The 16,009-nt window shown below is 37.2% G+C and overlaps 1 protein-coding gene across 7 annotated transcripts in view; it reads left to right on the top strand.

The window, feature by feature from the left end:
* The window catches only part of LOC149550827 (HAD-superfamily hydrolase, subfamily IG, 5'-nucleotidase), a 405,317-nt gene that overhangs the window by 79,188 nt on the left and 310,120 nt on the right, over positions 1-16,009 (top strand). For all 7 annotated transcript variants that reach the window (XM_089786391.1, XM_089786394.1, XM_089786392.1 and 4 more), the window contains one exon: positions 6,729-6,806. In XM_089786391.1, coding sequence (XP_089642517.1) covers positions 6,729-6,806 — 78 coding nt within the window. The remainder of the gene's footprint in view (positions 1-6,728; positions 6,807-16,009) is intronic.

The following is a 16,009-nucleotide window of genomic DNA, read 5'->3' as shown; positions in this document are numbered from 1 at the left end:
GAGGGCTAAAAGGGGCTCATAGGGCTACTAGGCCAAATTGGGGTTTGAGGCTTTGTGCAAGTGTATGATTCAAGCTAGTGGTGTAGTCTGTGGTAAATAGGTACCCTAAGATCATTTAACCTCTTAGAACCCTTGGGACAAACTTCTAGGGTGTTTTCCTAGTATTGATCTAGTTGTGGGAGATTGGTGCAAAACCCATAAAGTGGGCAAGTTTGGTTCTTTGTCCTTGGATTCCTGGTGAAGTTGGAGATTGTGTTTCTTTAATCTATTGGAGGATTGGAGTGTTCTGAAACCTTGTAATAAGGTTAAAGATTTGATAGCCAGTTGGTTGATTTCAAGAGTGGGAAGCCCATTTGAAGCTTCTTAGTTGTGCTCTCTACATCACACACACACACACACACTAGTGGAAGTCGAAAGGCAATAAGAAGCAATGGAAGTGGCAGGGCACAAATTTATCGAGGTTCTCAAAAACACGAGGATCCCTCATTGCAAAGGGCTGGTACCCTCCTAGAAGTTCCCCTTTCTTCACCCTGAAAAGCCCATCATGGGATTCTAGCATAAAATCCATCCTCGCCCTCGCGTACTGAAACGACACTATGGGCTCCAGTCTCATGTCCTCGTAGACAATCGATTTCACCAGAGGCATGCTCTTTAGAGCCCATATGCTGATCTGCCCACCATTGACAGTTCGAACTGCGGCGTGGACTTCATCCACCTGGTCCTTGTGCAGCTATGTGCCGGATTGTCCGATCAAGCGAATGATGGTGGGGAATAGCAACAACGTTCTACCCCAAGTGTTGAAACAAATTTTGAAGAGTAGATTGTGCAAGGCCTCATCATGCGTGAGCCCAAATTTCTTTTCGGCATCCAGAGCCCAAGTGGCATGGATCATGAAGAAGCCGTGCAATTTCTGGTAGTCGTTCATGAGCCCGAATGACACAAGAAGGGACTGGATTGTGAGCTCCTCGATCCCCCTAGGGAGGTCGATGCTGGTAATGGGCGCGTGTTGGAAAAAGATCCATTTTTTCATTAGTGAAGGGTTGTTCGAGCCCAAACTGCAGTTATTAGCATGCACACTTCTGGAAGTCGAAAGGCAATGAGAAGCAATAGAAAGAGAACAATGTAGACAACAAATACTACAACTATACGAGGAGAGGAACTAAAGGAAGGAGAAACTCCGAGATACCAGTAGATTTTGTACACCTAGTAATCCCAAAAAATAATGCCCCTCCTCCCCAAAAAAGATAGAAGGCGTACTAAGGAGGAAGCGTAAACTGAGAAGGAAGTAGAAATTGGCCTATGAAGATGACATAGGATCCAAGAGTAGATATGAAGACGAAAGCAATTGTAACAGGACACGAAAAATTCCTTCAACTCTGCCACTCAAAGTCAGAACATTCAAACATCTACCCATCAGGAGGGGAAGGATAGTACACAAGAATCACCCTTCCAGAGCATATCATGGAGGTAGGAGGGAGACAACGAGGAGAGCATGTTGCCATCATCAAAACCATCTGTGTACTCAGAGGAAGGAGACGAAGAAAAATAACTTGAAGGGATGTGGTGGATCTCTTTCAGAACACCTTACGGAGAATAGGAAACCTATCTATATCAAAAATAAGGATAGGGAGAATGGAACTAGAGACCTTGGGGAGAAGAGATTATGGGAACTACTACAAAGGAGGCAATTGAGACGTGAATGACAGAGCTAGAGTGGTAGAAGATCCACACATAGTCAAAGATGCATAAGACGCATAGGGACGTGGAGGAGGAATCAACCCACCGAAGTCTAATAACTTGCATGATACCTATTGTACGTGGTGAATGAAAAACCCCCTGGACAAACAAAAACTACTCAAATTTAGTGGCAATGGATCGAAAGATCCCTTATGCCACTGTAAAATGTGTATGACCATTTGGGAAGTTGAAGGACAAGAAGACAAGGGCTATTGGTTGAAAGCATTCCCTGCCACCTTGAGGGGCATAGCATTTGATTGTATACAAACCTTCCAGTAGGGGATAAAGAAACATGGAAAGTTTTCAAAAAAGCCTTTGAAGTAGAACTTAGGCTACTCCGCGATGATGACAAAGTGGTAGCTGAGATATACAATACTTGACAAGGGAAGAATGAGATAGTTCGGGCCTACCATATTGTAGGATGAAGAAACTAATTGGTAAATTGGAAAGTCAATCGGCTAATGATCTAAAGAAGAGATGGTTTGTAGAGCGGTCAACACCATTTATCCAAAAGAAGGTGAAGGTAGTACCGTCATCCTCATATAGAGAGTTGTGCGATTGGGTGATGGATATTGAAAGTGAGAACAAGACATTGTGAGGCAAAAAGAGGTTAAGTGTTGATGGCACTTTAGATGGTGACAAAAATGGGTAGTCACAAACAATCTAGGCACTTCGCAAGGACATGCTGAGGATGATGAAGGAAATTAGGGTGGAAATGGAGACAAAAGAAAACAAGCAGATATGGTGTACAAAGTGTAAGAATGAAGGGCACTCCATAACCAATTGTCACAAGAAATCATTTTGCGATATTTTTTAGGTACTGAGACACTTGTTGATGGAGTGCATGTACAATTTAAAGGTAAGAAGTACCCAAGTAATAGTCGAATAGGTCACTTCGTCTACTACACCACCAAGAGTCATGACCTTGAATGCCTCTCTAGGAGGCTACCAGAGCAATGGGCATGGAGGAAACAACATGCCACGAAGCCACATCGAGTACAATGTGAAGGGACGACCAATGGTACATTGTAGGAGATGTAGTGAATGCGGTCACTTTGTATGGGAATGTCAAAGCAATCAAGGTGGTGGAAATATGTTGTGCAAATGGTGTGGGCCAGGGAACTATGAAGATGCCAACTGTCCCAAGTGAAAGGCCGTGAACATGATAGCTATAACAAATCCGATGGAGGAAATTTTAGCAATGATCGAGTTGCAAACCAAGAAAGCCACATACCCAAATCTACACACTGATAGGAAAAGACTGAAGGAAGCTGTAAGGGAATTGGAGATGAAAATGGAAGAAGAATAGGGACAAACAAAGGAGGCCACAAGTACCTCGACTCTGTCAGTATCTGAGGCTAATATCATAAAATAGATGTTGTAGGCCATTGTACTGGTATGGGTAACAAATCTACTAAAAACATTGCCACAATTGAAATGATAGTCTCCAACATGGAAGACACGAATGGAGGCCAAGGGAAGGACACAAAAATAGAGGAGAAGAAATGCTCAAGAGGACCCTATGCCTATCGAACCAATCTTGCCCACAATTTGGGTATGAAGGACCCCTGTTGTAGTAGAAATGGAGATCATGGGACATATAGTCACCAATAGCATCATGGATGGAGGATCTGGAGTAAATGTACTCTTGAGAGAGATATGGAAGGTATTGGGAAAACCAACACTTTGGTCACTAACATTCCATTTGGTAGGAGCACACCAACTTGGCATAAAGCCACTTGCGCAACTCATGGAGCAAAAAGTGATCGTGGGAACACACCAATTTTTTCTTGACTTTGTGGTCATTACTTTGGAGAAGAAGGGGTATGATGCCCTCCTTGTAGAGGTTGGCTGATCACAACAAAAGTCAACCATATTTGGGAAAAGAATACACTATCCATTGAGAGAGAAGGCGGGAAATACATCATTGACCTCGAAAGACAAATAGTAAGCCAGTAGTTGGCATCCGACTTTGAATTAGAGGAGGGTGAGTGCGACAAGAATAAAGGGATGGAGCAAAATGACGAGGATCTCCTAAGACTAGGAAGCTGCTTGGAACATGAAACCAATTCTCTTAATGGGTTGTTCTACTACTAGATGGAGGATTATGAGGGATTGCAACCCAATTGCCACATGTTGAAAATTATAGAAATAGGGGAATGGAGATATGTATGCAATAAAACACAAGGAGTACAAGGAAGGGGTAGCCAACATGGATGAAACTCTTGCCCATCGATTCAGGAAGGATGAGAAGTGGAATATAAGGAACCAAGTATAGAAAAAATAAACTTAGGAACAGAGGAAGACCTAAAGGTGATCTTGGTGGGGATAATTGAGACCTCGTATTGAAGGCAACAGCATTTAAAATCTTTCTGGAATATAAAGATGTATTTGCTTGGACATATAAAGACTTAAAGTGTGTGGCACTAGAATTGTGTGTACATAGAACACCCCTAGTCCTAGAAACAAGGCTAGTATAGAAGAGGTTGTACTGTATGAATAAAAAGTTAAAACTAGGTTGCCAAGGCACAAGAAGAAATTGCAAAGATATTGAATGATGGAATTATTTTTTAAGTATAGACAAGCGAGTGGGTGTCACTAATCATCATGTTACTCAAAAAAGAAGCCGATTAGATCAGGATTTGTGTAGACTTCTGGTTTCTCAATGTGGTTGCAATTAAAGATCTGTTTTCGATCCCATTTGCGGATACCATATTGGAGGAGGTGGTTGGGCATGAGATATACTTGTTTATGGATGGGTTTTCGGGCTACTACCAAATCAATATGGTAGAGGAAGATAAATTAAAAACAAATTTTGTGGTAGAAGATGAAGTGTATGCTTATAACATGATGCCATTTGGCTTATGTAATGCTCCTGCCAACCACCTTCTAGAGGATTATACTCCACATCTTCGACACAATGTCCATAAGAAATTTTGAGGCATTCCTCGATGATTGGTCCATATACAACAAAAAGGAAACACATCTCGTAGCATTACGGGAATGCATGGAGTGGTGCTAGAGGGCACACCTGATAGTCAATCTAAAGAAATGTCGGTCCATGGTTCTACAAGGAAAACTACTCAATCACATTATTTGCAAGGAGGGTATGAATTTCGACCTAGATAAAATAAAAGTAATTATTGAAATGGAAGATCTAGGAGATGTAACATGGGTCAAGTCCTTTTTGGGCATGTGGGATACTATTGATGATTTATCAAGGGATTTGTAGAGATTTCCTTACCACTAGAGAAACTCACAAGAATGGATGATCCATTTACATGGGAAATGAAACATGTAATCGTATTCAAAGAACTCAAGTCAATGTTGGTAAGTGCACCAATTCTGGTGTTCTCGGATCAGGAAAAATAACTTCATGTACACATGGATGCCTCTAACTATGGCATTGGAGCCACCTTGGCCCAAGAATGTCGTTGGTAAATATTGTGTAGCCGATAGGTTGATGTCGTCGGTAATTGTTATGTAGCTGACGGACCCCTTCAAGAAGGTTCTTCGGGATGGTATATGTACAACTTTGGATCATCATTGTAATCATCATAAGGATAAAGGTAATGTCTATGGCATATGCGAATAATAAAAGGAGTATTGCTGTTACATATTCTTGTTTCATTGTCTGTATGCATTAATTCATTTACCCCATACAACAGACATTTGGCACCCTTGCCGGGGATGATATATAGATGGAATTTTTAAAGGAATAGGACTTGCCCCCATAGTGGACAAATTCTTTGATCTCAAATGCTTTGGAACATGTTGTGAAACAAGTGCTATGGAACATATCTAGGAATTTGTATGGAGTAGTATGTTAGAAATAGAGGTTTGAAGGCACAAAGAAAAAGGAAAAAGAAGAAGGTAGGAGCGCAATATAGGAATACCCACAAAGAAACTACATACCATTGGATGGACAGACAAAGGGAAACCAAAAAATTCCAGAAGGGGATGCAAACCAAAGCCATCCAAGTGGGAAAAATAGTACCAAGGAAGGAAAGAAAGTAATGAAACACGAGGTATGAGATATTTAAAGAAAATATTTATTGTTAATTTTGGAAAACAAAAACTAAATAATTGTAAAGTAAAAGAACTTATGTTAAGTGGAGACAATAATAAAAGTAAAGGGAAAACATGAACCCTAGAACGGAGATCTTTTAAAAAGGAAGCTGTATAGGAAGAAAGAGAAAGGCATGGAGGAGGTAGATGAGTGACGAAGGAAAGGGGAAATATAGGGTGTACATGCGCACATTACATCATACAGTTGAGGCAAGTGTTGAGTCATATGGATGTACGAACCATAGATTGGAGGCAAATCAGCATAGGAGTGCCAAATCGTATGGACTGACAAAACAACCAATATTGGAGGAAGAACTTCCATACTAAATATAGCCAAATAGTTTTATGCGGCGGAAGAAAAGACAAGCACAAATGAGCTCAAGTTGTATGGCCTGTATGACACAACTATTCCACAACAAGCAAAGGCCCATACGAGAGTGGAGGTGTATGAAGAGGGAGACCTATGGTGTGGGAATCCATACAGAAGCAAAGGTAGGAACTTGTACCTTTTTATTTTGCAAATGAGCAATTACCTATTTTTGTAGAATGTTTGGAGTTGAAAAACTAGAGGTGGGGTTCTTGTTCAGTAAATACAAATATTATAAACTGATAGTTTACATGCAATCTTACAATTTCAAGTGTGCACTGAATTAAGTATTCCATATTGTAATCCATAGGAACATAGAATTTGTGTTTGGTGTTTTTTTTAGCAAATAACATTAGTGGGAGGTTTTTTTTTTATTAAGGAGGGTAATGGGCAATGCTATTGACAAAAGCATAATTCAGTTTGATTATCTCTGTTTTAAAATATTGCTTTGAATGCACTTCAATTTATAGAACTTTGTGTGTTAATTCTTGTAGATTACAGAGTTTCATATTCAAAGCTCATTGTACTTAATACATTGGAATTGTATCCTATGCAGTTGCTGCAGTGGAAATTTGACTGGAAATACATGGTTAGGGGTTTGGTCTTGGATAAGAAACGAGGTAACATCCTAAAGGTGAGTATACATGTTTGTGAATTGTTGTTTCTTAAACATATATTCAAATTGGAGAATTTTGTAGATTTTTTCAGTAAAGTATTTTTCATAATTAATAAGTGTTGGGTTTGTGATGGAAAATGTTTATTTCTTTTTCCTATAAGTTGTGGTACCTAAATATTCAGCTTGAAGATCAAGAGTTTTCAGTTGGAAATGGACTTGATTTCATATAGGTGGTGTTTTGGTTGGTGTCTACTAAGTTCTGAGATGTTTTATTAGGACTTCATAGTTTCAAGTCAATCTCCAATAATCCATACTTTATGAAAAAAAGTTCACCTATCCCCCATGACCGTGGATGCTCCTCTTAGTGCTCACTGCATTTAGGTGATGCTCACTAAGGTAATTGACTGGAACTTTTCCTTGCCATGGTTCCTTTTCAACAAAAAATAATTATTGGGAGGTTTATAAGCCTTAGATTAAGTATTAATTCAAATATTCAATTTCTGTAATTTATTAATATTTTATTTTCTTATTTTTCTTTCTAATAATAGAATATGCTAAGTTTGATAACCTTATGCAATGTTGCATTTTTTAATTTAATTTTTATATAGTTTACTCAAACATTTTGTATGCCTTGTTACCAGATTCTTCCCTGGCAACCCTAAAGTCTGGATCAATTCTTGTAAAAGTTTGCCCAAATTTTGTCAGATGAACCTGACAAGAAGTTTGTTGTTTTTACTGTGAATTTGCAAATTTGCAGCAAGACCCAGGCCAAATTTGGCAGACAATGGATTTTTTTGACTTTTTAAATGTTTTTTTGGTCTATTGTAGTCAATCCAACCCTCCATTCCTATAATAGACTACTAGAAAGGCTAAAAAGGTAAAACATATGTCATTTGGACTAAAACATTAATATATATCATGGTGTATTTATCTATGTTGCTTTACTCTAGCATTGTGGTGTATGAACTTATTTGCTGCTACATATATATACATATACATTATATACATATGAATACACATTTTTAAAACGGAAACATCTTTTTTGTATGGATGTCCGATGAACCCAAAATGAATTCAAACCTGGCCCCAAAAAATTTGAATGAATTTTGAAACCGAATCTTGAACCCGCATTCGAACCCAAATCCAAACCGGCAACCTCGATTGTATGCCATTTAACTTTTTTGATAAAATGTGACACAATCATCATAACAGTACTTCACAATGTTTAAATTTGTGCCAACTTCATTCAAATTTCACACACAATTTATTGTATAATATAAACAACCAACAATATTTTTCTATAATTCTTTATATTGCAAATACAAAACATTGAACAGAGACATTACATATCAGAATGTGACAATTAAGGATTTTTAATATTCACAATATCTTGGTTGACATGAAGAATAGATTGATCAATACTATTAAACTGAAATACTCTTTGCTTCCTCTGTGGTTATATGATTGCTCTTCCTATGGTACGGTTCCCCTTTTAATTTTACAACAGCTCAAGTGTAGTGACTAACTTTTGGAGGGCCGTGATTTGTCAAAACTACTCCCTAAGGAAGCACTTACTCCTTCCTTCTAGGCACTGATATGTTTGACTTGGTCTATCTTGTCTAAAATACCACATTGCTTCTTACACTCAGTTGTAAAGAAGGCGGTACAGGTGGCTATTAAGGTCAGATTGGCTAAGGTGACAGCATTGTGTTAGTAGAGGCTACAGATGCAACGTGTTTTTGGAGACCAGTTTGGTGCAGGCACGGGAGGATGTGAATGTGATGTGATGAAAACAGATCTATCTTGTTATAGTAAGTCAGTTAATGTATTCTGTTTTGTTAATCTGTCTCAGATATCTTGTAATTGTTGTCCAGAGACGACTTTTCTTTTGGGGGGGATGATGTTGTTGGTAAAATCTATATTGTAGCTGACGGGTACAATTGTATCCGAACGGGCGTGTGACGGTTGAGTCACCCCTTTGGGAAGGTATATGTACACTATCCGGAATGGACTTTGTAATCATCATGATTGTAATAAATCGTATCGAATATTGTAGTATCTTTTGTATACATGCGAATGATAAAAGGAATACTTCCGTGGTACATGTTCTTGTCTATTGTCTGAATGCATTAATAAACCGTTTACCCTGTACGGTAAACACACTCCAATATTTGTACAACACCGTTTCAATTAGCTGGGTCCTTTGGTGATAATTTTTAATATATTAATTCTTCTTAGGTTTTTAAATTGAAACCACAGTTCAAGATTTTGCAATAAGAGAAATAAAAATGTTCAATAAGTACAAATGAGCCTTCATTCCTCTTTTATAACTTAGGAACTTTCAAGAATTTTTACTCTTAAATTGACCTTTTTAATAAAATAATCCCCTCTTGCCCCCCATAACATGGGTTTATTTTAGTTTCTCTTTTTTAACCTAGTCACTTTATCAAATTAACTAAATAAAGTCACCTGCAACAACTAAAGGTAATTTAATTTAATGAATTAAAAATATAGTTAATCCTCCAAACTAGCCTACAAGAGTAAACTATGCTAATGACATCTTTTTATACCTAAGACAAAGGTGTAAGAATCCCTGGGCAATCTGATTTTTAAAATTTTTTTTGGATGTTTGACATTTTGTCAAATACTTTGCATGCAAGGTCTGATTTCTGATTTCATAGTTTTTTAATAACTTTTTTTGTTTTGAATGCCAAAGGATGAGAAGACATGTAGAATTAAAAGAACAAGATATGCACAAAATATAATCAAAATTCTCAAGAAAAAACCACTTTATTAGCTTCATCAGGTATGACAGAAGTCTGAGAAAGTTACAACAGTAAACTGATCACTTCATATTTGAGTTTTATTACAAATCACAATGAATCTTACATATTCGGAAGCAAGGATGGAAGCCCAACAACTTGTAGATGGTATGGTTGCCTCAGAGGATGACTGCCTCAGAGGATGACCATAATAACTGATAACAGTAGCAAATGTGTAAGAGCCCCTGCAAAACCCTAGCTTCTCTGATTACTGATCTTTGTATGTTTTGAAGATTTTATGTTTTGCAATTTTTTTGTATTTTTTGATATGTATGCTTTTTTGGGATTTTGAACAAATATTTGAAATCAAAAGACAAGGCTTGGAAATAAACTATTTACAATGCAACACAACACTTCTATTTTATGCTTGAAATATGTAGAATGCCAACAGAGAGACATCAAATATTATATTTTCTATGAACCTGTAAACTGATTTGCAGTCAATGTGGATTCTCCAATAGAGATTGCAGATAAATATAATGAAGATCCTCTTGATGCTATTCCCTGGAACGAAAATGCTGGCACCTAGGAAGCAAAATGTGCCTTCCCTTCAAATGCAAACCCAATAATAAATAATACTGTCTCTTTATATTGTGAATCGGTTCTCTACATGAAAAATGGCTACCAGTATTTTCAAATGCAGCGTGCTTGAATGTAATCACTGCACCAAATATCTCATCCCTTCATGCAAGTCATTTTACTTCTAATGCTGATCTCTAATCACATTAGCATCGCTGTTATTTGCAATCTCGGTTATTGAATATAACTGCTGATGATGGAACAATTCACCAGCACAAATGCTGATTTCAAGTGCACACAAATCATGCAAGAATGCTCAGTCCCTGCAGATTGGCTCTCCTTCAAACCCTTTCCAAGCTTTTAGCCAAGAAAAAGCAACTATAAAAAATGCTTAGAGAGATGGTTTGATTTTTCCTTTTACAAACCATATATATTTTCTTCATGTCTATCAAACTTGTAGCTTCATGGATACTTTTCATATGACTTAAATGGCTTGGCATTGCAAAACATTGGCAATTCAACTATTTGAAATAGTATAGTTAAAGCATAGTTCAAAATCTCGTTCTCTGCCACTTATTAGCGAGGCAAAAAAAGTTCCCTACGAATGTTAGAGATAAATTAGTAACTTCTTGGGAAAGTATTGAGAATTTTTAAAATGACTTAAATTTAATAAAAACTGCAATATTTTTGCAAAATTCAATAAGTAGATGCATCTAATGAGTCAGTAAATGAGTAAACAAACCAAACAAGCTGTTCTAGATATATATAAATACAATAAGTAGAAAAATCTCATCGTTACGAGGAATGCCGATGTGGTTAGAGACTTTGACCTCTGAAGTAAACTACAAATACCAAATTGTCTTTGTAAAAAGATAAGAAAATACAAATGCCAAGTACAATATGAAACTAGTCTACATTATCCTCTTCCCTCTCCCAGTAGTTATAGTAAAAACTATGGGAGAGGGAGGGGGTCTAGTGGCTCTAGCCCTAATAGTCCTCTGTGATGTAGATGGTGCTGATGCTGGCACTAGAAATGACTCCCCATCATCTGAATCCTCACTGTCACTGTCCTCATTCTCACTGCCCTCCTCTTGAATATCGTCTAGTCCTGATGCAAAACCCTCCTCCATAGCTTGCCTCTCCAAATCATATATGTCATCCTCTGTGAACAATGGATGTTGCTCCTGTGTTGTATCTATGTCATCCAAATCAAGTGGCTCAACTGGTGATGACTCTACCAATCTTATGTACAACCTAAGGTTATGTTGCACAAAGATAAGGTCATTTAGGCATTTCAGTGCCAACTTGTTACCTTTCTTCGTGTGAATGGATTCTGTAACATACGAATTTTCCTAAAGTTAAAAATAGATAATTGTGCCCTAGGGATTAAGACTTAAGTTCTTGTCCTGTACTATAAATAGAAAGGTGTGCCCTAGTATTACAATCATTACTTAATTACATCAAGTATTTATCATCAAGATAATGGTTTTCTTCTCAGATAATTATAATCTAATTCATTTACATTTATTTGAAGGAAACTAGTAATCATGATCTAAATCATTCGTAATCATCTTAAGGAAACAATAAATCTAAATCACATATTAACATCTGATAGATACGCTAGAAATGAAATCTAGGCTGATTAATTCAAAGGAAATAAATAAGGTTTTAGATTGCATACATGTAACTGAAATAACTGACAATGCGTTGATCAAGCCTTGACTTTTAGGAAAGAGGAGAAGCATTGACATAGGCCTAACCTACCAACCAAAGACCTTAAATCATCCCCACACAATCTTTAACAAGATAGGCCCTCCCTACCCTAGGTTAGGCTTGGGGCACTATAGTCCAGCCAATCGAGCATCTCGGTGTTAGAGTGTCCGCTCAGTAGTTGGCAAGGTTGAGGATATTCCTCCTTTAACCTTTTCTCTGTTAATTGGCACCATCGACGTCTTAGTGATCAAATAATAGGCAAACATGCCTCTAAACAACCTTGGCCAAGGATTTAAATGGGTATCAGATAACTTGATCACCACCACTTGACATTTCCACAGAGTATAACATTGGACATTCATGAGTTGACTCTTTTAATAGTTTTGCATTTAAAGATACTTATCATTCACGAAAGCTCTGACATATTGTATTTTTCTTGTAGGGAACTACCCTTCACTTGTTATCTAAGGCTTCTCTGCCTTGGTGAGTCCTTGGATTTCATCAATTTTTTGAGATCCTTACACATGGTCTCATTATAAGATTTCATATATTGGGAGTACAATGTGCACCCGCATGTACATATTTTACTCCTCATGGCATTCAGAGTTTTTGAAACATAAATAGATTCACATGATATAAGATCAAGATGTGGATCGGTTCATAACATAGATCAAACTTGGCCATGGGTTCGGCCTTTTGATAAATTAAAAAAAAAAAGATCTGAATAGGCATTATATTCATGCTGGCCGCACATAGTGGAATAACTAAGCATACAATATTACAATCTTTGATTCATGCAAAAGAAAGCATAACCTGTTCAAGAAGATGGAGTATTAGAACTTGCCCGAGCTCCACTTGTGTGAGATATTAGATTGGGAGAGAAGTTGTGAGGTAAAAACAAGGTAAAGAGAATAGACAGGAAAAAAAGAAGAGAGAGAACGCCTGCTTGGCGGAAAGACTGAAAAATGCTTGCTCTCTTCTGCGGAAAAGACTAGAAAAGGAATGCTTGATCATTCGCACCCGTGGTGTATATAACTTGGACTTGTGGTCAGTTAAAAAAGAAAGAACATCGGTTGACAAGATCACCTGGTTCATGATTCTTTAAAAGTTCTTTGGTTAAGAATAAAACAGCACCTACTTGTATGGGTCGCCAAGTTGAAATGAAGGGGGAATAATATGAAGTTATTTGATTTAAAGAAAAAAAATCAGTATTATATATATACATATATTTATAAATATATATAAAATATAGGGAATCATCATGCTACTTGATTATTCCTATAATCGTACCTATATGTGTACGTATATTTATATACGTATATGATTTGGAGAGAATATATGATTTATTTCTAACCTTATTTTCCCTTTGTATATGCATGTGCATATATATACATATACATATATATATGAGAATAAGTATCATCCATGTATCGAGGTGATCGCGCACACACACACACATATATATAAAATAACTTATAATGATAACACTGTCGGAAACTCAGATGAACAGAGAGGTAATTGCTCTTACCAATATATTTAGATGTTTACTGTTTTTAAATGTTTGACCAAGTAGCTCATGATTGTCCAATTGTGTACTCTATTGCGAAGTCGCTAAATCCTTCATCAAGGTAGTTAGAGGTTATACGTGATGATCTGATAATAGACTAGGATAGTGCCCCATTCCTTGAATCTCGTTTAGCAATGCTTTCTCCCTTTCGTCTGCGCTCCCAACCACCAATGCAACATTTCCACAATAACAAGTTCCTTCATTTAAATCAAACATTAGAACTAACTGATAAATGTAATAACAGCTAACTACCATCATCAATAAGTATATATGATAAATAGGTAATCAATTTCAAATTCATCAGATTATAACAATTCAATTTCGCATGAAATAAACAGTTAACTATAATTTCCCTTTTCACATGATCATGACATTTGATAGTTCTAACTAATCATTGCAACAGCTATAAACTTATTTGAAATTTGGGATGTAACAGATTCAAATAGGCTCCAATTGCACTTGCAACTAGATGTGCTACATAGCTGACATAAGATGCGATGGGTAAATTTTTGCAGATTTGGGACATTTCCACCCTAATTTTGCCACCAACCATCTACAAGATAAATATTAAAGAGTTAGAAAGAACGGCGAGGACGATTTTTCGTAGCTTAATATTTATCTACTTATCATGCATGTGAATTTGACTCCAAATTCCAAATATTGTACCTGGAGTTTGAGTGTGTTTGCCTCTCTTTGCCGTGTTTGAGGAGAATAGCTTGCCCATTGCATTTTGATGCACTTCCATCTCGGCCACAATGAGGTCTCTCACCGCAATGTTAGGTTCCATCCTCTAGATGCGTTCATTGAAGCCCTCCATAACCTCTCCATTGGGATCCCCATATGATGGAGAGAAGCGGAAATGAGGGTTGAGGAAATACCCCGCTACATGAATGGGTTGGTGGAGCTGATTGCTCGACCTATCAATTATTTCTCATACGAGCTCAAATTTTAGGTTGTTCCCCTTGTATTGATTTCTTATAGCCTCTTTGGCCCTATCAATGGCCTCATAAAGGGATCCCATTGGGGTTTGTTCCCCATCTATTAACTAGAGAACTTTAAACAAGGGTTTTACCACCTACAATTGAAATGTAGAAAATGATTAATTAATCAGAGAGTAGGTTTATAAATTAATAATGAAAGACTTGATTAATGAATACAAAAAAAATAAATGCTCAACTTTTGAAGTATCCAAGTTACCTCCACAATTTCTATATCTAGATAAAAAAAGTGGCTATCAAAGACAATGCGTGCAACACTCTTTCTATTGAACTTCTTTGAATAACTTGACTCTAGCCATGGTGGTCTCCCAAACATCTACCTCAAAGGATTCATGTAATGAAGAACACTTTGCAATGTTGAAAAAATTGTTGCAAATCTTGTGACCACAGGTCTAATTGACTCCTCATGGATGAAGTCTCTCTTCAAGTGATGGACCCAGGGGTGATTTTAGATATATTTTGTTATCTTCGTTGCATCCTCTATAACCGGTTTCACCCAATCCAATTTCGTTGTATCCTCCAAAAGGAGGTCAGTAACATGCTTAGCATAGGAAGACCAAAAGAGTGTGCTATGCCTTTCTTGTAAGATTCTACCCACTGCCACATATGCTGCTGCATTGTCAATTATGATTTGCATCACGTTTTCAGCCCCAATCCCCATCACAACATTCTCTAGCATTAGAGCCAAAGTCTTAGCTGTCTTTACCTTCTTTGAGGCATCCAGGGATTTAAGAAAAACTATTTGATCCTTGCAAGAAACCAAAAAGTTGGTGATGGAACGATTTCTTCCATCCATCCATTCATCTGAAAGTATGGTGCAACCATACTGTTTCCAGTGTAACTTTTGTTCTTCAACCACATCTTTAGCTCTAGATGCAACATCTTTGAGCAATCTACAGGCACAAAATTAAAAATGACATTAAATACACAGCTTTGATTAAAAAAAGTTACTTTCAACAAAAATCAGTAAATTGTAGAATTGTAAAAGTATTAAAATTTGAAACAAGTAAACTAACCTCCTGCTACCGTACAACCAATCACAAAATTCAAAAAATATGGACTTGCTGCAACATTGAAGGTGATGTTAGTAAACAAAAAATTGACACATTGAATATCAACTTGTCAATGCACATCATTGTTCCATCCAAACTGTCTAGTAATGGTTGTGCTCCAAGTGTGTTTCTATGCACAAATTAACCATTGAGAGAAGATTTATGTGGTCCACTAGAACCAAGAGAAGTAGAAGATGAGTGAACGGTAGGTGTGTGGATTGGTGGGCCAAGAAGAGAGTCCACTATTCCCTCAATTGCTTCTTCTTCTTCATTAGGGTTGACTAGGATGCCTGGTCACAACCCACATCATTTCATTATGATCATTGGTTTAGCACAATCCTAAGTACAAACTGCTAATGGAGATTAGAAAATAATAAATGATTCTTAATGGAGACATACCTTGCAATTCAAAAATGGCTGACCTCATGGTCAATTTAGCCTTTGCCCTTCTCAACTTTTTCTCTTCTTGGGCACTGAGCAAGGCAAGCATCTCTTGTTTTATTTCTTTAGTTGTCTCATCACAAACCCTTGTGTCATGCTTTTTTATACG

This window comes from Cupressus sempervirens, chromosome 6 (assembly GCF_028749045.1).
Source record: "Cupressus sempervirens isolate cs-2001-9-10 chromosome 6, ASM2874904v1, whole genome shotgun sequence".
NCBI classification, from domain to species: Eukaryota; Viridiplantae; Streptophyta; class Pinopsida; order Cupressales; family Cupressaceae; genus Cupressus; species Cupressus sempervirens.
Note: the sequence above shows the minus strand (reverse complement) of the source record. Positions and strands in the feature narration are given on the sequence as shown.